The 27129-nt window shown below is 45.6% G+C and overlaps 1 protein-coding gene across 2 annotated transcripts; it reads left to right on the plus strand.

Annotated features, from left to right (window-relative positions):
• The first annotated feature begins 24273 nt into the window (after positions 1–24273).
• LOC123429504 (zinc finger protein CONSTANS-LIKE 13-like) lies at positions 24274–27064 on the plus strand. 2 transcript variants are annotated; one of them, XM_045113532.1, is made up of 4 exons: positions 24304–25042; positions 25181–25399; positions 26161–26480; positions 26585–26909. In XM_045113532.1, exons 1-4 carry the CDS (start codon positions 24371–24373, stop codon positions 26670–26672), a joined length of 1299 nt encoding a protein of 432 aa, XP_044969467.1. In that variant the 5' UTR covers positions 24304–24370; the 3' UTR covers positions 26673–26909. The 2 variants fall into 2 exon arrangements, with proteins under 2 accessions (XP_044969466.1, XP_044969467.1); XM_045113531.1 differs by lacking the exon at positions 26161–26480 and having other exon boundaries at positions 24274–25042; positions 26585–27064.
• The last annotated feature ends 65 nt before the right edge of the window (positions 27065–27129 follow it).

The raw sequence follows: 27129 nt of genomic DNA on the forward strand, positions 1-27129 counted from the left end.
TAACGTACCGACTGGAATCCACTCTGTACATCGTAACCTTCCAGGAGGGCAACGGTCATACGTTTTCATACACCATTATTAGCATTTAAAGCTTACGTTACCTGTAACGTAAGCATTTGCTCGCCACTATTCCACCCCTGTCCACCGAGCCATTATGAAGGGCAACGCACTCTATATAAGCCGCCCTTCACCACTGGTACGGGGGTTGGGACTTGCTGTAATCCTATAATCCACTCGACACAAAGCTCCCAAGAGCACTGAGACATAGGGCTTTTACCTCCACCGTAGAGGGGCCTGAACTCATACATCCTCGCCGTAGCTAAGGCTGTGCCCATATACTTTCGTACCCCATACTTCTACTGTCAGAATTATACCCACGACAGTGAGCAACTTCATGCTGATCGTATTCAACCATACGACTCATGTTCGACCTTTCGGTCTTTTGTATTCGAGGTCATGTCTGTACATGCTAAGCTCGTCGAGTCAACCTAAGTGTTTCGCGTGTGTAGATCTGGCTTACACCCGTTGTATGCGAACGTTAGAATCTATCACACCCGATCATCACGTGGTGCTTCGAGACAACGGTCCTTCGCAACGGTGCACACTTAGGGGAATACGTTCTCGAAATTTTAAGAGGGATCATCTTATTATGCTACTGTCGTTCTAAGCAATAATATGAAAAACATGATAAACATCACAATGCAATCATATAGTGACATGATATGGCCATTATCATCTTTGCTCTTTCAATCTCCATTTCTAGGCATCACATGATCATCATTGTCACCGGCGTGACACCATAATCTCCATCATCATGATCTCCATCATCGTGTCTCTGTGAAGTCGTCACGCCAACTACTACTATCACTACTACTATAGCTAACCGTTAGCAATGAAGTAAAAGTAGTAAGCACATGCGTTGCATCTCATACAATAAATTAAGACAACTCCTATGGCTCCAGCCGGTTGTCATACTCATCGACATGCAAGTTGTGAAACCTATTACAATAAATTGATCATCTCATACATCATACATGCAACATCACAACTTTGTCCATATCACATCACATGTCAAACCCTGCAAAAACAAGTTAGACGTCCTCTAATTGTTGTTGCAAGTTTTACGTGGCTAATTTGGGTTTCTAGCAAGAACGCTTTCTTACCTACGTGACAGCCACAACGATGATATGCCAAAGCTATTTACCCTTCATAAGGACCATTTTCATCAAATCCAATCCGACTAGAGTAGGAGAGACAGACACCCGCTAGCCACCTTTATGCACGGTGTGCATGTCTGTCGGTGGAACCAGTCTCACGTAAGCGTACGTGTAAGGTAGGTCCGGGCTGCTTCATCCCACAATACCGCCGGAAAAGAATAAGACTAGTAGCGACAAGCAATTGACAAATAATCCCCACAACCTTTTGTGTTCTACTTGTGCATGGAATCTACGCATAGAAAACCTGGCTCGGATGCCACTGCTGGGTAACGTAGCATAAATTCAAAAAATTTCCTACGCATATTCAGATCTTCCTATGGAGAGACCATCAACGAGAGAAGGGTGAGTGCATCTTCATACCTTTGAAAATCGCTAAGCGGAAGCGTTGCTAGAACGCGGTTGATGGAGTCGTACTCGCGACGATTCAGATCGCGGTGTGATTCCGATCTAGTGCCGAACCACGACACCTCCGCGTTCAACACACGTGCAGCCCGGGGACGTCTCCCGCACCTTGATCCAGCAAGGAGGAGGGAGAGGTTGGGGAAGATCTCCGGTAGCACGACGGCGTGGTGTCAATGGAGAGACGAGGTCTCCCGGCAGGGCTTCGCCAAGCACCGTGGGAGAGGAGGAAGAAGGGGGTAGGGCTGCGCCGAGGGAGATGGAAAACTATGTATAAAACAGCCCCAAAACCCCCACTATATATAGGAGGAGGGGAAGGGGGTGCCACCCCTAGGGTTCGCACCCTAGGTGGTGCGGCAGCCCCCCCATATGGGAGGTGCGGCGACCAGGGAAGGGGGAGGGGGTGGCGCACCCCTAGGTGGGCCTTAGGCCCACCAGCGCCTAGGGTTTCCCCCCCTCTCCACCTCCTACGCCTTGGGCCGCCTTGTGGGAGGCGCACCAGCCCACTTTGGGATGGTTGCCCTCCCTCTTTTGGCCCATGCTACCTCTTGGGGCTGGTGGCCCCTTTCGGTGGACCCACGGGACCATTTCCGGTGGTCCCGGTGGTCCCGGTACATTACCGGTGATGCCCGAAACATTTCCGGTGTCCAAAACCATCCATCCTATATATCAGTATTTACCTTCGGACCATTCCGGAGCTCCTCGTGATGTCTGGGATCTCATCCGGGACTCCGAACAACTTTCGGTAACCTTGTATAACAATTCCCTATAACCCTAGCGTCATCGAACCTTAAGTGTGTAGACCCTACGGGTTCAGGAGACAGGCAGACATGACCGAGACACCTCTCCGGCCAATAACCATCAGCGGGGTTTGGATACCCATGGTGGCTCCCACTTGCTCCACGATGATCTTATCGGATGAACCATGATGTCAAGGATTCAATCAATCGCGTATACAATTCCCTTTGTCTGTCGGTACAGAACTTGCCCAAGATTCAATCGTCGGTATACCTATACCTTGTTCAATCTCGTTGCCGGTAAGTCTCTTTACTCGTTCCGTAGCACGTCAACGTGTGACTAACTCCTTAGTCACATTGAGCTCATGATGATGTTCTACCGAGTGGGCCCAGAGATACCTCTCCGTCACGCGGAGTGACAAATCCCGATCTCGATTAGTACCAACCCAACAAACACTTTCAGAGGTACCCGTAGTGCACCTTTATAGTCACCCAGTTACGTTATGACGTTTGATACACCCAAAGCACTCCTGCGGTATCCGGGAGTTGCACAATCTCACGGTCGAAGGAAAAGACACTTGACATTAGAAAAGCTTTAGCATACGAACAATACGATCTAGTGCTATGCTTAGGATTGGGTCTTGTCCATCACATCATTCTCCCAATGATGTGATCCCGTTATCAATGACATGTAATGCCCATGACCAGGAAACCATGATCATCTATTGACTAACAAGCTAGCCCACTAGAGGCTTGCTAGGGACACATTGTGATCTATTTATTCACACATGTATTACTGTTTCCTGTTAATACAATTATAGCATGAACAATAGACGATTATCATGAACTAGGAAATATGATAATAACCATTTTATTATTGCCTCTAGGGCATATTTCCAACACTTTGTCCTTCGGTATGTTACTTGTCCGAGATTCGATCGTCGGTATCTCCATACCTAGTTCAATCTCGTTACCGGCAAGTCTCTTTACTCGTTCCGTAATACAAGATCCCGTAACTAACTCCTTAGTCACATTGCTTGCAAGGCTTTGTTGTGATGTTGTATTACCGAGTGGGCCCTCAGATACCTCTCCGTCACACGGAGTGAAAAATCCGAGTCTTGATCCATGCCAACCCAACAGACACCTTCGGAGATACCTGTAGAGCACCTTTATAGTCACCCAGTTACGTTGCGACATTTGATACACACAAGGTATCCCTCCGGTGTCCGGGAGTTGCATGGTCTCATGGTCATAGGAACACATACATTGACAGGCAGAAAACAGTAGCAATAAACTGACACGATCATATGCTACATTATAGTTTGGGTCTTGTCCATCACATCATTCTCCCAATGATGTAATCCCGTTATCAAGTTACAACACTTGTCTATGGTCAGGAAACCTTGACCATCTTTGATCAACGAGCTAGTCAATTAGAGGCTCACTGGGGACAGTGTGTTGTCTATGTATCCACACATGTATTTGAGTTTCCAATCAATACAATTCTAGCATGGATAATAAACGATTATTATGAACAAGGAAATATAATAATAACCAATTTATTATTGCATCTATGTCATATTTCCAACAGTCTCCCACTTGCACTAGAGTCAATAATCTAGTTCACATCACTATGTGATTGCAATGAACCTAACACCCATACAGTTATGGGGTTTGATCATATCTTGCTTGTGAGAGAGGTTTTTAATCAACGGATCTGAACCTTTTAGATCCATGTGTGCTTTACAAATCTCTATGTCATCCTACAGATGCTGCTACTACATGCCATTTGGAATTATTCCAAATGACTGCTCCACTATACGAATCCGGTTTACTACTCAGAGTTATTCGGATTAGTGTCAAAGCTTGCATCGACGTAACCCTTTACGGCGAACTCTTTAATCACCTCCATAATCGAGAAAAATTCCTTAGTCCATTAGTTACTAAGGATAACTTTGACTGATGTTCAGTGATTAAATCCTGGATCACTCTTTGTACCCCTTGACAGACTCATGGCAAGGCACACATCAGGTTCGGTACACAACATGGCATACTTTAGAGCCTACGGCTAAGGCATAGGGGACGACCTTCGTCCTTTCTCTTTCCTCTGCCGTGGTCGGGCCTTGGGTCTTACTCAAATTCACACCTTACAACACAGCCAAGAACTCCTTCTTTGCGAATCTATTTTGAACTCCTTCAAAAACTTGTTAGGGCATGCGTTTCGTTGAAAGTTCTTATTAAGCGTCTTGATCTATCGCCATAGACCTTGATGCACAATGTAAAAGTAGCTTAATCCAGGTTTTCCTTTGAAAAACTCCTTTCAAACAACCCTTTATGCTTTCCAGAAATTCTACATTACTTTCGATCAACAATATGTCAACCACATATACTTATCCGAAATTCTATAGTGCTCCCACTCACTTCCTTGGAAATACAAGTTTCTCATAAACCTTGTATAAACCCAAAAGCTTTGATCATCTCATCAAAGTGTATATTCCAACTCCGAGATGCTAGCACCAATCCATAGAAGGATTGCTGGAGCTTGCATACTTGTTAGCATCCTTAGGATCGACAAAACCTCCTGGTTGTATCACACACAACCTTTCCTCAAGGAAACCGTCGATCAAACAATGTTTTTGACATCCTATGTGCAATATTTCATAAATAATGCATCAACTGCTAACATAATTCCAACAGACTTTTAGCATCGCTACGAGTGAGAAAGTCTCATCATAGTCAACTCTTTGATTTTGTCGGAAACATCTTTGCGACAAGTCGAGCTTTTCTTAATGGAGACTTTTCACCATCATCGTCTGTCTTCCTTTTAAAGATCCATCTGTACTTAATAGTCTTACGACCATCAGGTAGTTCTTCCAAAGTCCACACTTTGTTTTTATACATGGATCCTCTCTCGGATTTTATGGCCTCCAGCCATTTGTCGGAATCCGGTCCCACCATCGCTTCTCCATAGCTCATAGGTTCATTGTTGTTCAACAACATGACCTCTAAGAAAGGGTTACCGTACCAATCTGTAGCAGTACACGACCTTGTCGACCTATGAGGTTTATAGCAACTTGATCCGAAGCTTAACGATCACTATCATCAGTTTCCACTTCAATTGGCGTAGGCGCCACAGGAACAACTTCATGCGCCCTCCTACACACTGGTTGAAGTGATAGTTCAATAACCTCATCAAGTTCCACCACCCTCCCACTCAATTCTTTTGAGAGAAACTTTTCCTTGAGAAAGGACCCGTTTCTAGAAACAAACACTTTGCTTCCGGATCAAAGATAGGAGGTATACCCAACTGTTTTGGGTGTCCTATGAAGATGCATTTATCCGCTTTGGGTTCGAGCTTATCATGCTGAAACTTTTCCACATAAGCATCGCAGCCCCAAACTTTGAAGAAACGACAACTTAGCTTTCTCCAAACCATAGTTCATACGGTGTCATCTCAACAGAAATACGTGGTGCCTTATTTAAAGTGAATGCAGTTGTCTCTAATGCATAACCCATAAACGATAGTGGTAATTCGATAATAGACATCATAGTATGCACCATATCAAATAGGGCGCGGCCATGACGTTCGTACACACCATCACACTATGGTGTTCTAGGTGGCATGAGATGTGAAACAATTTTCACATTTGTCTTAATTGTGTACCAAACTCGCAACTCAAATATTCATCTCTATGATCATATCATAGACATGTTACCCTCTTGTCACGACGATATTCAATTTCACTCTCAAACTACTTGAACCTTTCAATAATTCAGACGTGTGTTTCATCAAGCAAATACACTAGTATCTACTCAAATCATGTGTGAAGTAAGAACATAACGATATCCACTGCGTGCCTCAGCACTCATTGGACTGCATACATCCAAATGTATTATTTCCAATAAGTTCTAGTTCCATCTCACTGGAAAATGAGGCTTTCAGTCATCTTGCCCATGTGGTATGATTTGCATGTCTCAAGTGATTCAAAATCAAGTGAGTCCAAACGATCTATCTGTATGGAGTTTCTTCATGCGTTTATACCAATAGGCTTGGTTTGCATGTCTCAAACATTTAAAAAATGAGTGAGTACCAAGATCCACCCGCATGGAGCTTCTTCATGCATTTTATACCAAGATGACTCAAGCGGTAGTGTCACAAGTAAGTGGTACTATCATTACTAATTTATATCTTTTGGCATCAATATTATGAACATGTGTATCATTATGATTGAGATTCAATGAACCATTCATATTAGTGCATGACCATTGAAGGTATTATTCATGCAAACAGAATAACCATTACTCTCTTTAAATGAATAATCGTATTGCAATATACACGATCTAATCATGTTCATGCTCAATGAAAATACCAAATAACAATTATTTAGGTTTAACACTAATCCCGATGGTAGAGGGAGTTTGCGATGTTTGATCACATCAACCTTGGAAACACTTCCAACACATATCGTCACCTCGTCTTTAGCTAGTCTCCGTTTATTCCGTAGCTTTTATTTTGAGTTACTTAACACTTAGCAACCGATCCGGTATCTAATACCCTCATGCTACTAGGATTACTAGTAAAGTACACATCAATATCATGTATCTCAAATATACTTTTGCCGACTTTGCCAGCCTTCTCATCTTCCAAGTATCTAGGGTAGTTCCGCCTCAGTGACCGTTTCCCTCATAACATAAGCACTTAGTCTTGGGTTTGGGTTCAACCATGGGTTTCTTCATTAGAGAAACAACTAGTTTGCCGTTTCATGAAGTATCCCTTCTAGCCCTTTGCCCTTCTTGAAACTGGTGGTTTTACTAACCATCAACAATTGATGCTCCTACTTGATTTCTACTTTCGTAGTGTCAAACATTCGAATCGTTCAAGGATCATCATATCTTTCCTTGATATGTTTATAGTTCATCACGAAGCTCTAGTAGCTTGGTGGCAGTGACTTTGGAGAACCATCACTATCTCATCTGGAAGATCAACTCCCACTTGATTCAAGCGACTGTTGCACTCAGACAATCTGAGCACATGCTCAACGATTGAGCTTTTCTCCTTTACTTTGTAGACAAAGAATCTTGTCGGAGGTCTCATACCTCTCAACAAGGGCATGAGTATGAAATCCCAATTTCATCTCTTAGAACATCTCATATGTTCCGTAGCGTTCAAAACGTCTTTTGCGCCTCAATTCTAAGCCGTTAAGTATTACGCACTGAACTATCACGTAGTCATCAAAAAACGTGTATGTCAGATGTTCGCAACATCCACAGACGACGCTCGAGGTTCAGCACACCGAGCGGTGCATTAAGGACATAAGCCTTCTGTGCAGCAATGAGGACAATCCACAGTTTACAGACCTAGTCCGCATAATCGCTACTATCATCTTTCAACTAAATTTTCTCTAGGAACATATCTACAAATAGTAGAGCTACAACGCAAGCTACAACACTATTTGCAAAGACGTTTTGACTATGTTCATGATAATTAGTTCAGTTAATCATATTACTTAAGAACTCCCACTCAAATAGACATCCCTCTAGTCATTCGAGTGGCGCATGATCCAAATCCAACAACTCAAGTCCGATCATCACGTGAGTTGAGTATAATTTCAGTGGTGAACATCTCCATCTTGATCATATCAACTATATGATTCATGCTCGACCTTTCGGTCTCTTGTGTTCCGAGGCCATATCTGTACATGTTAGGCTCGTCAAGTTTAACCCGAGTGTTCCGCGTGTGCAACTGTTTTGCACCACTGATCAACAATTCAACATATACTGATTCATCTTTTACTGCGATTACTCTGTGTAGTTCATGATTTGCTCTTATAGTGGTATAAAATTATAGTTTCTCTTTCAAGCTGGTATCTGTGTTTGATATATACTAGTCTTTATCTAAGTACCATGTATTGGTATTTTTTGTATGGCTTAGTACATCATCTATTGGTGGTTTAGTTGTATATTGTGTCCTGATGGTTGCATGTAGTGTTAACTCCTTCTTTGCTTTAGCTATTCCATATGTTTCTGATGGTTTAGATGCATGCTTAAACTCCTATCTATACCAGGTGCATGTGTTATGCTTGTGTACCTATATACAGAATAGTACCCTGCAGTAATAACTCCTTTGCTTTGATCTATACTTTGCTGGCTCTACTTCTGTCTTGGGTTATTCCTTACTACCAATTGAACATGTTCCTTTTGGCCTTGCTGGTTACTATTCCATTGGCTCCATTTACGCACTGTTGACTCTCTTCTACTGTTTCTTTGATCAACTTATTCTGATTGGGGTTTCACTAATGTTTTCAAACTCCTAAGTGCTAGCTCCTACAGCAAAGGCATTTCCCCAAGGGGAATGCTACATTTAAACCTTAATCAAGTTTTCCTGTTTCTCGTTTCTTGTTTTGTAGGTTGATGATAGAAGAAAGAAGCAGAAGATGAAGAACTAGACAGTTTAGCATAGGTTTAGTTTAGGACTTTTTCTTTCTTATTTTCTTCCTTTTTCTTCAAGTGTAATTCCTGAATGCTTGCAATTGACATCTATATTAATAAAGTCTATTTTTCTTATTCAGCTCGAATAATTGTAATGTTTCATTTTTATGAATATAGTTTCTTTTTTTCAATTTTTGCAATTTCACTTGTATTAATTATTCATGAATATAGGTTTGCATCTATGCCTACGGCAAAGCCTCAGCATACATGCCACGTGGTAGCTCCTGGCTGAGGACTATGCCTACGGCAAAGCCGTCGGCATAGACGCATAGTCATGCCACGTGGCAACTCTTGGTTGGTCGGACTTAGCGACGGTGCCATTAGCTACCGTCTCGTCCTTTTTTGCTGACGGTGAAACTATGCCGACGCTGTACGGAAGCCGTCGGCATAGGTAGCTATGCCGACGGCCTGACATGACTACGCTGACACAATCGACGCCGACGAGGTAGTGGCCTATACTGAGGACCTGAGGCCGTCGGCATAGCCCCCGTGCCCCATATACGGCCATTCAGGTCATAGTTTTAGTATTTCTACTCCTACTTTTAGACTACTCATAATAAGAGTAACATAGATAGTGCAAATCAATTTGTGGTTGGATGTTTAGAGTGATAGTGGTATTTTACAGCCCATCAATGTTCAAATTCTAGTGCGTGCATTATTTCTGAATTTATTTCAGGATTTTCAGGGATATACTTTCAATGGAGGAGACGTTTCTGTTAACGACGAGATGCCTACGATAACTTTGTAAATTTTAATATGGTATGCCGGCTCAGTCTCTCAACGGTGCCCAGTTTTTTTTCAGGTATCGGCGCAACGCCTTGCTCAGGTGCCAAATTCACGCATGCAATAAAAAAAATCTATTCCACGGTCCTCTGCAACGGGACGACATGGCAGAGGCGGAGGCGGACATCGGGGCGGCGGGGGCGTCGGCGCTGCTGGACCTGTCGGAGCCGCTGCTCCTGCACATCCTGGGCTTCCTCACCGACCTGCGCTCGCGGCACGACGCCTCGATGGCGTGCCGGAGGATGCTGGCGGCGAAGGGGGCGGCGACGTCCCTCCGCGGGGATTCGAGGACGCCGGACTTCCTGCTGCTCCCGACGCCGGGCTTCTGCTTCCCGGTGACGGAGGGGCTCGACCTCTCCCTTGCCTCGCCCTGGAGCAGATCGGCGACCCAGCGGCGAAAAAGTGGAGGAAGTGGGGAAGAGATGAACAGATCGTGCGAAGAGGGAGATTCTGGTACTTGGGATTGACTGTCTGTTTTACACATGTGGGCCTGTGCATAGCCGTGCCAAATTATCTCACGTTGCAAGGGAGGTGCCAGAAGTTTTTCATTGGGCACAAACACGTACGTGGCACAATTTTAAGAAATATGGCATCGACGACACAGTGGAAGGACTTAGAGCATGGTCAGTAGTATAGCCAACTGCTGACTATAAGCAGTCTTATAGCCCATCTTATAGCTAACTTGTATAATAGTTAGCTATAAAAGAGTACTACTTTTATCATATGTGGCCCACCTTTCATTCTCACAAAGCACCTAGGAGCACGTGCTAGAGCTGGCTCTTCACGAAGAGCCCGCTTCCCTTCTCTCTCCTCTTCTCTCTCATCCAATTCAGCAAAAACATAGTATTTTAATCCTTACAGCCTGCTGATTGTACCTTATTGTATTTGCTCTTATGGTGCTATAAGTACGGCTCGGTCTTTTATCCATTTGTGGATCATAAATGGAATGACTCATCGTCTTACTTTCATGTCCTTACAGCAACTCCAAAAATCACCTTAAATAAGTTGCATCTAAAAAGTTGGACATATAGCGCAAGGACGAAAGCAACGCTCCACCAACCGTGCAATAATGACGTACGCGATAAAAACGCGTCAGCGTGCTGGAAAAAATGCATCGCACATGACTTATTAGGAGTGCATTGGACAAAACAAATCGCACACACGAAACTGCAACCGCGACTGATCGCTCTGGTCGCGCCCGCCTTCACCCCAAACCGCGCCTCCGCCGGCGATGGACGGCCGCGCCGACATCTCCTCGACCCCTTCCCATGCCCGTTACCCATCGGCCGTCGCCGTCCCTGTCGTAAACCCTTGCGCGACGTGGACCTCCGGTTTCGCCATCGGCGGAGCACCGAGTCCAAGCACTGGGAGCACCTACGGGAGGCATGGGAGGCATGGGAACACCTAAGCAAGGCATTGGAGGCATGACCGACATGGAAGGTTTGGGAGCTACCATGAAAAGCATCAGTTTTGGGTCTCGCATGGAGGCATGGGAGCACCTCACATGATGCCTCACATGCCTTTGCATAATGCCTCACATGCCTTTGGAGATAATGCTAACATGGTTCAAAGTTTCAATGACACGGATGTGCTTGAAAATGATCAAGAGGAGGAAAAAGAGGAGGAGGACGGAAAGGATGAAGAGAAGCAAGAAGAACCATGATTCTTGACGTTTAATTCGGTTGTGTGAATTTATTTGTAATGAACTTCCCTAAAGTACATGATTTTAAACTATGTCATGAATTTGAACTATGCTATGTTAGTCAACTCATCATTTTGCAAATATTTTAACGTTCAAAGTCATGTTGTTTTTTGTTCACAAATTATTCATGTGCCAAGCCGTTGGGCGTGCATTGTATTTTACTGTGTCTTCTAAAACGTTACAGCGGTGCACTAAATTTTACCGCGTTTGAAAAAGATATCACACGCCAACGCGCGCTAAAATATTGTTTCATCGCCCAATTTTTTTTAGGGCGTCGCAGTATCGTGCCTATTGGAGATGCTCTTTAAGCATTTTCAACAAGCTGTTGTAAATGACCCATGCTGCAAAAACCTCAGTTTTGATGTGCGAGTGGCCGCACGGTGCGCTCCAATAGACACGTGAAATGGTGCCGCATGAAAAAAGTTTTTCTACATGCGGAGAAAAATGGCAACCCGCGTGCTAGTTTTCGCGCTATCAATCCAACGCGGTGCCGCACTCACTAACGGTCCCGTTTTCTCCGACGCTTTCTCACTCCCTCTTCCTAGGCCCTGCCGCGGTCATACCTTCTCCCCCGCCTCTTCCAGGGCCCTGTCACCGCCATGCCCAGCCATACAACCGTGCCCCCGGAGCAACTCAGACCACCGCGGCGTCCGCCTCCGTCCCTCCGGTGTGTATTACGTAGAGATCCGCTCCGACGATACAAGTCTCCGTTCGAGACCGCCCATGAGGCCGCCCGCGCGTACGACACGGTGGTGTGGCGCCTCGGGCGTTGATGAACTGGTCACTGAGGAGGATCGCCGCGTCCAGCGGAATCGGGAGCTCCAACAGGTGCAGGATGTTGCACGATGTTCGGACGCGCCGGTCCTCCTAAGTGACTAGACGCGTCCAGCGGAATCGGGAGCTTCAGCAGGCGCATGATGTACGGACGCGCCAGCAGGCGCACGATGTTGCGCCTCTCCCGCGTCTAGTCACTGAGGAGGACCGCCGCGTCCAGCGGAATCGGGAGCTCCACCTCCTCGTCGTCGAGAGGGACGATGCCTCCATGGTGGTGTGGTGTGAGCGCTTCCCGGAGGACGTCGTCGTCGAGAACGAGTTTTCGGCGCAGAGGAGGACGGAGCGAGTTGCACGTCGGCAAGACAAGCGTGCGCGCTGGCGAATGCCGAGATAGATAACCCAATGGGGTCGAGCTGGGACTCGGACGATCCTCGGTGGGACGACACGTTTACGTCGTCGGACTGCACCACCGAGGAGGAGTAGTAGTTTAGGTGTATTTTTATTTTAGCATGTTATGAATTTGAATTGGCTTGTTATTTGTTTGAATTTGAATTTTAATGTTCGCCGTTGAACTATATATTGTTAATTTTATTTTATGTATATTTGAGATATTTTACCGCGTCTGATAAGCGCTATAGCGGCGCGCTAAATTTCGCAGCGCCTAGAAATGTTATCACGTGCGCGCGTTAAAATGCTATTACGACGTCCTATTTTTTTATTACTATATATCCCTTGAAATGATGCTCTTAGTAGTGATCTACTGGTCTTGAAATGATTCACAGATGTTCATCTCGGTTTCTAACATGCATACTCCATGCAGTGAGCTTCTTACATATTGTGGAAACATGGCTTGTGAACACTCGTAAAATTTTGAAACATTTGAAAGTACTTTCCGGAAAATGTTAGCACCATGGTAGCACCTAGCACCTGATATCCTCCCTGATTACTGCTACTTGTGCTTATTGTGTTCTTCTTATTACTTTCTTCTTTCTCCAGAAAACATAAAGACTTGCGTTTTGCTGAACTGATAGATAAGATAAAATGACCGGACCTTCATATATCCATCCTTGATTTGGGCTCGACATGAAGGATGTCAGTAAGACGTACGTTTGAGATAAGTTTAAAAGATCTGATTGGTTTGGGTTTTTCTGTAACCGTTCAGTTGTTTGTTTAAACGGATATAAAAAGGCCGGGATGTAGATGCTGGAAGCTGAGTTTCCTGCCGGCAAGTGCTGACACTTTGTTTACGACAGGACACCAGCAGCACTTGCTCTAGCAACGTCCCCGATCCGGACCATGATCCCAAACGGGGTAGGCAAGCTTGGACAAGGAGGACGTGCCTATTGGCGTACGTGTCCTCTTCTGCCAGTTGGACGTGCCGGTGCAGCCGGCGTCCACAGAGAAACCTTTTGCACTAGCGCCATCCGGATCCGCATCTCCCCGCCGGCTTCGTTTTAGCAAACGTCAAGTGGGACGATGGTCACGTGGTGGTACAATCAATATCTACAGTGTACTTCCTTCGTTTCTAAATACTCTCTCCGTTTCAAAATAAGTGACTCAAAAATGACTCAACTTTATAATAACTCGGGAGTATAAGTCTTTTTAGATGTTTCACTAAAGAATTATATATAGATGTATATAGACATATTTTAGAGTATAGATTTATTTATTTTGCTTCGTATATAGTCCTTAGTCAAAAAATTAAAAAGACTTATATTTACGGACGGTGGGAGCAGTACTGTAGCTATAGTACACCAACTGCTTCCCGGCCAACTGCCTCGGTACCCGGGGCTTGGGCAGACGAAAAGACCATCGTGCCTACCAACAACAAAGAACAGTGACTGATTAGGGCATGCATAATGATGTTATCTTAGAACATGTATAATAGTGTTATTTTAGAAAAGTTAGGTAGGATAAATGATGAGGTGAAGGAAAGAAAACTTATAAAAAAAGATTTGTCTTCTTTTATTTAAGAGACTAGTAAGCATGTATGTGTAACGCACGTCTACAACGTTGAATACAAAATAGCCTGTCATTCAAATTGTATTATTTAAAGTGAAACGCTATTGTCATCCAGCAACCTATTGAAGAAGCATGCAACTGGCAATGATTATCAAGATTTTTAAACAATCTGTTTTTTCTGATGAATTTACACATAATCAACAAGTCAGTTCTGAGCACCTGGAAGCACAAAAATTGAAGTTATGCAACAGTTGCTCAATTCTACCGATGATTATTCAATACATCATTAATTTCTCCTTTGTACAAATATAATATCTTCTCAAGTGAACATGATATTCTGACTTGAAAGTGTAGATTTGGCAATATAAAATAAAATTAACCAACTACTTGGAGATTTAAATTACAAAGGAAAAACGTTATTCGCCCACGTTTGTTTAATGAAGGTAACATGAACATACATGTGGCCATACTATTATCTTCAACACTGAATTGCCTTCATATTTTCATGTCTAGTCTTCCTCCTTCTCTCTGTCTCTCTCTAATCCAAAAATGCATCAAATGTAGGTACAAAACTGAAATTTACAATCAACAGTTGCCCTGCAACCCATGACATGATCTGATTGTTTTTAGAGAAGTAGTGACATGCACAAAGACAACATTTGTAGAGACCACTGACTAACCGATTTCAACCACGAATAAGGACCTTTCTACAAAGGTGTATGTTAAATTAAATGGCTTCTAGAGTGTGTAGGAATATTATTCCGGGAGCTATAATATTATTAGCACACTAAATTAGTGTCAAATGGGACTGCATATGACTGTATATAAATATATTAGCTTTGGAGGTATACATTTCCTCTCCACCTTGCTATCTATTTTTTTTAGATAAAGTGCAATTCACACACAAGCAACATCATGCAGTTTATTCAAAAAATATACTTTAAAAAATATTTTAAAATAATATGGTATCTCAGCTCATACCTGGTCAAACAGACCGGCACGGCACGGCACGGCCCGTTGTAAACGAGCTCAGCACGGCACGACCCGCACCGACACGTTTACTAATCAGGCTGTGTCGTGCCGGCCTGTGGGCTGCGCCTCCAGTCCCAAGCACGGCACGTTTATTAAACAGGACGACATGTTGACCCGATTAGCCTGCTGGACCGTATATTCTTAGCCTAATGGGCTTATTTTTAAGCTTATCGGACCATATATATATATATATATATATATATATATATATATATATATATATATATATATATATATATATATATACGGTCATGCCATGCCGGTCCGCGTGCCCAGCCTTCAGGCCCAGATACGACCTGAGGCGTGCTGCGTGTCTGGCATGGGCCCGTTTAAGTCGTGTCGTGGCTGGCTCGCGGGACGACCTGTTTAGCCCGGCCCGTTTGGCCAGCTACCCCTCAGCTTATGCAAAAAACTCTTCCATAAAAAATGTAACTTCATAGATTATTATAGTGTTAATATAAAAATTACATCTTAAACTTTTTAAAATGCATAACTGCACCAGAGAAATCAAATCCTTCTTTCAAGAAAGATGATCTCCGTCGCATGGATCAAGCAAGCCGGCGGCTTGCAGTTTCCATATGTGCCTGTGCTCTTGAAGGAAAAATCCATCCAGCTGCCAGGGTGTGTGTTTCTTGTGTACGTGCGCGGCGATTCCTGCTCGCTCGACGGCGCGACGGTCACGCGGCACGAGGCTAGGTCGCGTCGGCTCCTGCTCCCTGGGCTGCGCCGACAAGGGAGGGTAGGGATGGTGCCTTAGTGTTAATCCATCTGAACATCTATGAACGTGATTAGAGGGATGCGTGCGTGATTATCTGAGGGTAAGTAATTCCCATCAGATTTTATTTGGTGCCTTGCGTGATTACAGGGAGGGCGCGTTGACGCACGCATGGCATGAAGTTTCCTCTGCAGTGGAAAAAGTTCAGTCAACCTAAATTACTAAGTACACACAAGAGAATGGATTAGATTAAGGCTAATCGTTAGATTAAAATTAGTGTGCCTAATCTTACGGTGACAATGAGTTGTACAATTGTGGATACATATAAAGAAGTTCATGTTTGCTCTTTTATTAGTAGTATAGATAATCTTTTAGCATGATATGTGTGGCCACGTTTTTAAGAATAGCTAGTTATTAACGATAAGGCTGGGAGATGATCCATTGTAAGACATTTTTTTTTTGTCATCTCTAAGTTACATGCAAGACTTAAGATAAGACTATCTTATCAACCATTGTACATGCTCTAATGTCATGTAGGATAGATGTTAAGATGAAGAAGAGAGAAATCATAGAAACATGTTTGTCTTCTTTTATATAAGAGGTGATCTCCTTTTAAAAATAGCTAGTTATTAAAGATAAGACTAAAAAAATAAATCATTATACACATGTTTTTTTATCATCTTTATAAATTATATATAAGGCTTAAGATAAGACTATCTTATAAATCATTGTGCATGTTGCACCCAGGGTCTTAGTCTAGTGACTGTATACATTTATGAAAATATTTAAAATTCGGCTTAGATTTTAGGCATGGCAAATACGATGTTATTTATGGTAGTGTATGTTGACGTGATGATGGCAATTCTAATCTGCATGCATGGCTATTTTCCGAAAAAGAAAAGAACTGGAATGAATTTATCATACTTCTTTTTGAATAAAGTACAATAAAAATCGCTTACATATGTAAGATGATGAAGCGTTCCTACTCGCTCGAGGGAAGCCGCATTGGTTTATATTGATAGGTTGCCTTGTTGTGCAAGGGATAAGTACAAGAGTTTGAATACAATAGGAGATAGAGAAGGAGGTTGAGATTACAACGATATCATATATTCTAACACCCTCCCTTAATCTCAACTACCTAAATTAAGGTTACTCTTGAACTCATCAAATGGTCGTGTTGGTAGTGCCTTGGTGAAACCATCCGCCACTTGATCTTTGGAGGAAATAAATCGTATCTTAAGTTTCTTTGCTGCAACCCTTTCTCGTACAAAGTGAAAATCAATTTCTATGTGCTTTGTTCTGGCATGAAACACTGGGTTTGCAGACAAATATGTTACACCCAAGTTATCACACCATAAGCATGAGATACGATTATTTTTAACTCCCAATTCTTCAAGAAGTGACTCTACCCAAATAACTTCAGCAGTTGCATTAGCCAAGGATTTATACTCAGCCTCTCTGCTTGAACGTGAGACGGTGGCTTGTTTTCTAGCACTCCAAGAAATAAGATTTGATCCAAAGAATATTGCAAAACCTCCAGTTGACCTTCTGTCATCACTACATCCTGCCCAGTCAGCATCAGAAAATGCACTCACAAGAGTGGAATTAGAACTTTTGAAATGAAGTCCTATACCCATAGTATGCTTTACATATCTTACAATCCTCTTGACAGCTGCCCAATGTGCAGAAGTAGGTGCATGTAGATATTGAAAAACCTTGTTAACAACAAATGAGATATCTAGACGTGTGAGAGTTAAATATTGCAATGCTCCCATAGCACTCCTATACCTTGTACTTTCTTCCTCTTGGAGTGGATCTCCTTCATATGCTGAAAGTTTTTCTGAAGAGGACAAAGGTGTAGGTACTGGCTTACAATTTTTAATTCCCATACGAGACAGAAGTTCAGTGATGTATCTCTCCTGATTTAACATAATTCCATCTTGAGTTTTTCTGACTTCAATACCTAGGAAGAAGTGCAAATCACCTAGGTCTTTCAAAGCAAATTCTGAACTTAGGTCATGCAGAAGAGCATTGGTGGCATTTTGTGAAGAACTTGCAACTATGATATCATCAACATATATAAGCAAGAAAATAACCACTCCTGCCTTGTTATAAATAAACAAGGATGTGTCAGCCTTTGAAGCAATAAAGCTAAGAGATTTCAATTGCAAGCTCAGTCTAGAATACCATGCTCTAGGTGCTTGTTTCAAGCCATAGAGTGCTTTATCAAGTTTGCACACAAAGTGTGGAAGTTTCTTACTTTCATACCCAGGTGGCTGTCTCATGAGCACTTCCTCTTCCAGAACACCATGCAAAAACGCGTTCTGTACATCTAGCTGTCTTAGGCTCCATCCTCTGGACACGGCAATGGCCAGGACAAGCCTGATAGTTGCAGCTTTCACAACAGGACTAAAAGTGTCCTCATAATCAATGCCATAACATTGCTTGAAGCCTTTTGCAACCAAGCGTGCCTTATACCTGTCAATAGAGCCATCTGCCTTCTTTTTAATTCTGTATACCCATTTGCAATCAATTATATTTTTACCTTTCTGATTTGGTACAAGATGTTGGGGAACATCACATGGGAAACAAAATTTTTCCTACGTGCACGAAGACCTATCATGGTGATGTCCATCTGCGAGAGGGGATTTCCGATCTACGTACCCTTGTAGATCGCACAGCAAAAGAGTTAGTGAACGCGGTTGATGTAGTGGAACGTGCTCACGTCCCTCGATCCGCCCCGCGAACCGTCCCACGAACCGTCCCGCGATCCGTCCCACGATCTAGTGCCGAACGGACGGCACCTCCACGTTCAGCACACATACAACTCGACGATGATCTCGGCCTTCTTGATCCAGCAAGAGAGACGGAGAGGTAGATGAATTCTCCGGCAGCGTGACGGCGCTCCGGAGGTTGGTGGTGATATAATCTCAGCAGGGCTCTGCCCGAGCTCCGTAGAAACGCGATCTAGAGGTAAAACCGTGGAGGTATGTGGTCGGGCTGCCGTGGCAAAAGTTGTCTCAAATCAGCGCTAAAACCCCACTATATATAGGAGGGAGGGAGGGGAGGAGGCAGCCTCAAAACCTAAAGGTTTGGCTGAAATTGGAGGTGGAGGAGTCCTACTCCAATCCTACTTGGAGTAGGATTCCACCTTCCCACTTGGAAACTCTTTCCACCTTGTGTTTTTTCCTTCTCAAACGTTATGGGCCTTAGTGGGAACTTATTCCAGCCCACTAGGGGCTGGTTTATCTCTTCCCATAGACCATGAGACCCCTTGGGGCGTGACACCCCTCCTGATGGTCCCCGACACCCCTCCCGGCACTCCCAGTACACTACCGATGAGCCCGAAACTTTTCCGGTAATGCACGAAAACCTTCCGGTAACCAAATGAGGTCATCCTATATATCAATCTTCGTTTCCGGACCATTCCGGAGGTCCGGAAACCCTCGTGACGTCCTGATCTCATCCGGGACTTCGAACAACATTCAGTAACCAACCATATAACTCAAATACGCATAAAACAATGTCGAACCTTAAGTGTGCAGACCCTGCGGGTTTGAGAACTATGTAGACATGACCCAAGAGACTCCTCGGTCAATATCCAATAGCGGGACCTGGATGACCATATTGGATCCTACATATTCTACGAAGATCTTATCGTTTGAACCTGAGTGCCAAGGATTCATATAATCCCGTATGTCATTCCGTTTGTCCTTCGGTATGTTACTTGCCTGAGATTCGATCGTCAGTATCCGCATACCTATTTCAATCTCGTTTACCGGCAAGTCTCTTTACTCGTTCCGTAATACAAGATCACGCAACTTACACTAAGTCACATTGCTTGCAAGGCTTGTGTGTGATGTTGTATTACCGAGTGGGCCCCGAGATACCTCTCCGTCACACGGAGTGACAAATCCCAGTCTCGATCCATACTAACTCAACGAACACCTTCGGAGATACCTGTAGAGCATCTTTATAGTCACCCAGTTACGTTGCGACGTTTGATACACACAAAGCATTCCTCCGGTGTCAGTGAGTTATATGATCTCATAATCATAGGAACAAATACTTGACACGCAGAAAACAATAGCAACAAAATGACACGATCAACATGCTACGTCTATTAGTTTGGGTCTAGTCCATCACATGATTCTCCTAATTATGTGATCCCGTTATCAAGTGACAACACTTGCCTATGGTCAGGAAACCTTGACCATCTTTGATCAACGAGCTAGTCAACTAGAGGCTTACTAGGGACAGTGTTTTGTCTATGTATCCACACATGCACTGTGTTTCCAATCAATACAATTATAGCATGGATAATAAACGATTATCATGAACAAAGAAATATAATAATAACTAATTTATTATTGCCTCTAGGGCATATTTCCAACACAAGATGCCAGGTTTTGTTTTTTCATAAGCGCAGAATATTCCTCATCCATCGCCTTCTTCCATTTGGGATCATCAAGTGCACGGCTCACACTTGTTGGCTCTCCTGAAATACATAACATGCCATATGGTATAGTCCCATCCGTTCTTATTTTTGGATTTCGTATACCTTTTTGTAGTCTAGTCTTGATTTTTGGAGACGCCACAGATTGGACTGCAGGTGCACTCGCCACAGCTGATCCAGAAGAGTCAGGTGCTGATGCGGTCTGCACAGGGGATCATGTGGCCACCGGTGAGGCCGCCGCTCCTGCAGGTATGCTGGGAGTAACCGTGCGGCACGGCACAGCGGATCCGCAACCCGACCGCGACTGCATGCGCACGCGGGGCGAGAGGGATCCTGTCCCACTGCTGTCCCCACCTGTTGATGACGCGGTGTCGCGGGAGTGGCTGGCCCGTGTGCCGAAACTGCTGGTGGTGGGAGCACGATCCGAGGCGGATTCTGTCGCACGATCCAAGGACTGCCCGCGTGCAGGTGTGGCAGGCGCCGCCGAATCATCCTCGTTGTCCGTGCCAGGCTCGTCTTCTTCTTCAGCATGAAATATAAGATCATTTTGATCATTTTGAGCCCCGTTTTCTCCAGGAACCTGCACATGCATAAGGGTAGGACCAGTACCAGCAGGAATATCATCATATTGGTTAGTACAATCATCGCCCCCATGATCAAAAGACCGAAGATGTGTAGGAAGAAGGAGGATTTCTTTGCGAAGAAGTGGACCTGCATTGGGATGAAGTGAAGCAAAGGGAAACACGGACTCATCAAAGACAACATCTCTAGATATGTAGACCCTACCAGTAGGAACATCAAGACATTTAATCCCTTTATGCATAGGGCTATAGCCTAAAAAGACACATTGTTTAGAGCGGAAAGCGAGTTTGCGTGTGTTGTAAGGTCTAAGATTGGGCCAACATGCACACCCAAAGACACGAAGAGATGGATAGTTGGGTGTAACACCTAGGAGACGTGTCAGAGGTGTTTCAAGTTTGATAATTTTGCTTGGAAGCAAGTTGATGAGATATGTGGGAGTTAAAAAAGCTTCATCCCAAAACTTGAGTGGCATGGATGCATTTGCTAGTAGTGCGAGTCCCATGTCAACAATGTGACGATGTTTCCTCTCAGCGGAACCATTCTGTTGGTGCGCATGAGGACAAGATACACGATGTGATATGCCAAGCTTTTGAAAAAAGGCATTCAACTTTTCATACTCACCACCCCAGTCGGTTTGCATAGCAATGATTTTGGAGTTCAGTTTGTGTTCAACAAGATTTTGAAAGTTGATAAAGACTTGGAATACATCAGATCTTTTTTTTCAGCAAGTAAATCCAAGTAAATTTACTATAATCATCAATGAAGCTTACATAATAAGAGAATCTTCCAACTGAAGTAGGGGTTGGTCCCCATACATCTGAGAAGATGAGTTGTAATGGAAAAGTAGATACGCTAATAGAAATAGGGTAAGGCAATTGATAACTTTTAGCTTGTTGACACGGATCACAAACTGACTCAACACTAGGCTCATAAGAGAGTTTATTTTTGCTAAGAATATATTTAACTATAACTGAAGATGGATGACCCAAGCGACTGTGCCACCTTGATGAAGAAGGCTTGGTGACAATGTTTGCTTGTTTATCTGACCATGAAGACGAAGATGATATGAGTGGATAAAGACCTCCTACGCACCGTCCTCTAAGAATGATTCTCCTTGTTGCCAAGTCCTTGACCAAGAAAAAATAGGGATATAATTCTCTGAGAACATTGTTATCAAGAGTGAAACGATGGACTGACACAAGATTTTTTGAAGTTTCTGGGACATGCAAGACATCTTTCAGGTGCAAGTTTTTCATGGGGTTTTTAACGATTGAACTACCAATGTGTGAAATATTCATACCAGATCCGTTTGTCGTGCGAATTTGGTCACCACCATTGTACTTCTCCTGCATCGTCAACTTGTCAAGTTCACCTGTGATGTGATTGGTTGCTGCACTCTCGGCATACCAATTTGTGTCAACACCGTAGGAGACTGCATGCGCCTCCTTTTCTTCTTGATCATTCTCTTCATATCGCCACCAGCAGACACGTGCACCCCCTGGATGATGCTTGAGGCATATCTGACACTCTGGGAAGTCGTGTTGCTGCTCACGCACCTGCTGTTGCTGCTGCTGAGGGCGTCCTCTGAAGCCGCCATTGGAGGGAGAGGGTTGGCGGTCACCGCGGTCACTACTACGGCCGCGCCCCCTTCCTCCCCGCCCGCGATAGGATCTGCCGCAGGACGGGCCACGACCTCTGTAGACCGCATTGGCAGAAGTATGAAACCCGCCTGAAGACGAGTCGCCCAACATCTCCATCCTTTGATCAAAGGCAGAGATCTGGGCAAACAGATCATCGGCGGTGATGCTGTTCTTGACAGCGCCGATTGCCGCTACCACGGAGTCATAGTCACGGTCCAGACCTGCAAGTATGTAGTCCACCATCTCCGGATCAGAAACGGGGCGACCAGCAGCAGCTAGTTCATCCCCGAGACTCTTCATCTTCGCCATGTATGCTGAACTAGACATGGTGCCTTTCTTGGTGTTGGTGATCGCAATTCTCAGGTTGGTGATCCGAGATTGCGATTGTGAAGCGAAGAGGTTGTTGATTGTTGTCCAGAGATCGAAGGTGGAGTCCCTCCCGACGACCTGCGCAAGGATCTCAGGAGACATGGAGTTGAGTAGATATGACAGAACCTGTTGACCTTTGGCGATCCACGATCCATACAGGGGATTCGGTTCTTGGGTCGTGGTTTTGTCCGCCTTTGTGACTTCCACCGTTTTGGGCGGAGCGGGGTCGGAGTTGTCCAGGAGTCCAGTAACCTGCGCGCCTCGCAGGGCTGTGAGGACCTGCGTCTTCCAGAGGATGAAGTTTCCTCTCGCAAGCTTTTCTGATGGAGGTGAACCGAGGTTCAGGGCGACGCCGGCTGAGGAAGCCATGGCGGCGATCGCGGGTATGATCTGGGTTTGTTTGTTTCTGGTTTGTGGCTAGATGTATGGAAGAGGGGCTCTGATTATCATGTAAGATGATGAAGCGTTCCTACTCCCTCGAGGGGAGCCGCATTGGTTTATATTGATAGGTTGCCTTATTGTGCAAGGGATAACTACAAGAGTTTGAATACAATAGGAGATAGAGAAGGAGGTTGAGATTACAACGATATCATATATTCTAACAACATACACAAGCATACATTCATCCACATGAACACTTACACGCATACACTATCCTTATGAATATCTTTGAGAGACTGAACATTTACATCATTTTTTGATTGACAAAGTCGTCACAGATGTCCTTGTAGTCGACGGGAATGTCTCTTCCCGTTAAACGCACATTATCGAACGACCTGAAATAAATTCAGAAAAATACAAACATTATTATGAAGTTTGGAACTTGAACTCTGGTGGGCATCAGGGGCGGATCTAGTGGGAGGCGTCCTAGTTGCCATGGCACCTCCTACAAAATTGTAAAGTATATGTTTTTTGTACATAAGCTATTTTAAGACTATTTATCGATACTATAACGATATTTAGTATCAACTTTGAATTATGACACCCTCGAAGCCGAGATTCCAGGATACAACTGTCCTTTAACCATCAATTTATCATACTTATCAACTAAACATGTCATCCTCGAAGAACGTAATTTATCATAAAAACTTCCGATTTGCCATGATAATGAATTTAACATCAGACTGATAGTGGCGTCTTTATTTTTTACCAGACTACGTCGTGTGTGTAGCGTGTGTGGTGCGTGTGATTACACGGTGCAAGTGCCCAGTCATCCCAGTGATCAACAGAAACGTAACGCCAGAAAATACAACCGCCTTGTGCAGATTCTGACGGGAGCGGCAGACAATGTTTTTCATGCCTCAATGGCGACGCATGCAGTCTGCTAGCCTTGTGTAAATTGTAATTCTGGCAGGCAATGCTCCAACACAGTCCTCGCGCCCAGTGACGAGCCAGCAGCCACTGTCCTCTCGAGAGTGTCGACTCCGAGCAAGTGGGAGCTTGTCCTCTGCGTCCCTCGTCTCGCTTTCGAGCCCATCAACACCCCCGTGGTCACGGTTGTCCTGGATCATTCATGGCGGCGGGCTCCCACCTCCTCCCTACTACCCGTACCGACGGTGTCACCGCCCCCTTGTCCTCTTCTGCACCCGGCTGCTTAGCGCAGGCTACTAGTACCAAGAAGACGATGCGTAGTCCGCGCCAACAACAAGGTGGACGAGAAAGAGAAACGGAGAGAGCCATGTCCAACAGCACCGGCGAGGAGCCCGGCGCTGTCGCGGTGGGGGCGCTCGCGGCGGAGTGCTACTTCTGCGCCGGCGCGCCGGCCGTGGTGTACTGCCGGGCGGACGCCGCGGGGCTGTGCCTGCCGTGCGACCGCCACGTCCACGGCGCCAACACGGTCTCCTGCCGCCACGCCCGCGCCCCGCTCTGCGCCGTCTGCCGCGTTGCCGCGGCCACCGTCCGCCGCGGCGCCGCCCGGTTCCTCTGCTCCAACTGCGACTTCGAGGTCGAGCAGCTGACGGAGCCGCCGGTGTTGCTGCACGACTGTGGCACGGTGGAGGGCTACACCGGGTGCCCCTCGGTGGGCGAGCTCGCGGCGATCCTCGGCGTCGCCGTCCGCGACGGGGATAAGGTGTGGTGGCCTGTCTGGGAGGAGCCCCAGGTGCTCGCCTTCGACGACGTCATCGTGCCGACCACGGCCTGCCATGGCCTCCAGCCCGTCCTCACCTCGTCGTCCTCTCCCAAGGTTGGTTGCTGACTTGCACCGTAGCAGCAGCAAACAGTAGCATGCAGCTAGCTACTGTTCACCGTCCGGCAAACCGGAAAAAGAAAGAAGGAAGGATCGTTCTCTGATGGTTTTTTTTACTTATGGTGTGTGTGCAAGAACTGGAGCGCGCCATGCGGTGAGCTTGACGGCGAGGTTCTCCGGCAGCTAGGGGAGCTCGCCAAGTCGGAGGAGGCGGCAGCGTACGTCGAGGACGCAGAGCCGGCCGGCGGTGACCAGCTGCCTCCACCATGGGGATCTTCAGATTACGCTGCTACTGGGCATGCTGATCTTGGGGCTCTTGGAGCTGAGCCCATCTGCGCGGCAGCAATCCTGCAGGTACCTCCGTCTCAGGTTTCCAACCGTCTCAGGCCGTCATACGTATACTATATGAGATGGATATACGTACGGCGGCCTATATTGTACAATATGAGAGGTGGATATACATTCTCTTTTAGGCCTTGTTCGGTTGTTTGAGAATTAAAGGGGTTTGGAGGGGAATGGAAGGGATTAAATCCCCTACAAGTCAAATTCTACCTCAATCCCCTCCAATTCTCTCAAATCCCCTCCTTGCTGGGATTAACCGAACAAGCCCTTATACGTTTTGTGGGGGAGGAGGGTTGTACCGAAGCAAAAGTGTTACATATTTGTTAATCAGTTCAAATAAGGCCTTATTGTTGGCAAAACAGTGTAGTAATCCCCAACGTAACATCTGCATTTCTGTCCAAGTTGCGGACCGCATCCATCCATCCATCCATCCATCCATCTAGTGAAGGAAAACGTTCACAACTTGTACACCGGCACATGAAAGGCATGAGATCGACAAGCTAAGGAGGATCTTTTCGGTTGCAACCGCCCTAGTATGCTCCTGTAGTACTACTAGTCTTAGAGCCATCGTCATGACATTGATCCACTTGATTGGTGCCACTAAAAGGATCTTAATTTCTTCGGTCCACCAGCCAAAATCCCTTTCGGCACAAAGCCAAGAACGCGGGACAGCCTGCTCATGTTTCCGTCCAGCAAGAGTAGATCTTTGCCAGAACGGCAGAACCACTTGAGCTGCCATCCATATCTGATGATGCTGGTCTTGTCATTGTCAGCGGCACCACGAGGCGTGGATCGGGACGGATCGCAGTGAAGCTTCCGAGCAAGTCTCGGCGGGCTCGCCGGCCGAGCCGAGCCTGTCGCCGTTCGTGGAGGTGTCGGAGGCGTGCCCCGGCCTGAGCCGCAGCGGCAGCAGCAGCGTCGACGACGCCTTAAACGGCGGACGACACGATCACCCGTCGCCGGCAGCGGCAGTGGCAGTGCAGGCGGAAGCGCCACCAGCTCAGGCGAGCAAGAACGTCGGCGGCTACGACGTGGTCTACCCTGACCGGGACAAGGTGATCTCGCGCTACAAGGAGAAGAGGAAAAACAGGATGTACGTGAGATATATATACAATCAGAGACCAATGCCACGCCACCATAGATTTCTTTTCTGATTTGATGGCGCTGACTAATGGATATGGATCTCATCTGTTGCAGGTTCGGGAAGCAGATCCGGTACGAGTCGCGCAAGGCCCGCGCCGACGGCAGGGTGAGGATCAACGGCCGCTTCGCCAAGTCGAGCTAGTAGTAGATTTCAAGGACCGACGACACTTTGTCTCCGTTGTGTACCGTACGTTGTACGTAGCGTGGACGTGCGAGGGGGCGGCGACGGAGCCGCCATGGCACACGTACTCGCCGCCTCCACGTGATGTGTCCGTCTCACCGTGTCACTGTGCGAGCTACATTGTGGTTAATATTTCTTTGTTGTTGTTGTTGCTCACAGATCGTGCTTGTGTATGTTATTGGGACCGATGCCTGTGCCATCGATCGTCTGATGGTGAATTTGGGATGTTTGAATGCGTCAGGGTAAGAGCATCTCCAACACCCCGTCCAACGCGTGGCGCGTTAAAAATATGTTTGCAGCGCGTCGATCGTTTGTTTTGGCGCGACGGGGAGCGCTGACTCCAGCAATCGTTGTAAACTTTAGCACGTGCCCGTAGCTCCAACAGACGCATTAAAATGCAGGGCGGGCTCTTAAATTC

The sequence above is a fragment of the Hordeum vulgare genome, chromosome 2H (assembly GCF_904849725.1).
Source record: "Hordeum vulgare subsp. vulgare chromosome 2H, MorexV3_pseudomolecules_assembly, whole genome shotgun sequence".
NCBI classification, from domain to species: Eukaryota; Viridiplantae; Streptophyta; class Magnoliopsida; order Poales; family Poaceae; genus Hordeum; species Hordeum vulgare.

Coding starts and splice junctions, on each gene's coding strand:
- LOC123429504 (XM_045113531.1), top strand. CDS start 24,371: ATGGCGGCGGGCTCCCACCTCCTCCCTACTACCCGTACCGACGGTGTC. Junction 25,043..25,180: donor CCTCGTCGTCCTCTCCCAAG/GTTGGTTGCTGA, acceptor TGTGTGTGCAAG/AACTGGAGCGCGCCATGCGG. Junction 25,400..26,584: donor GCGCGGCAGCAATCCTGCAG/GTACCTCCGTCT, acceptor CATCTGTTGCAG/GTTCGGGAAGCAGATCCGGT.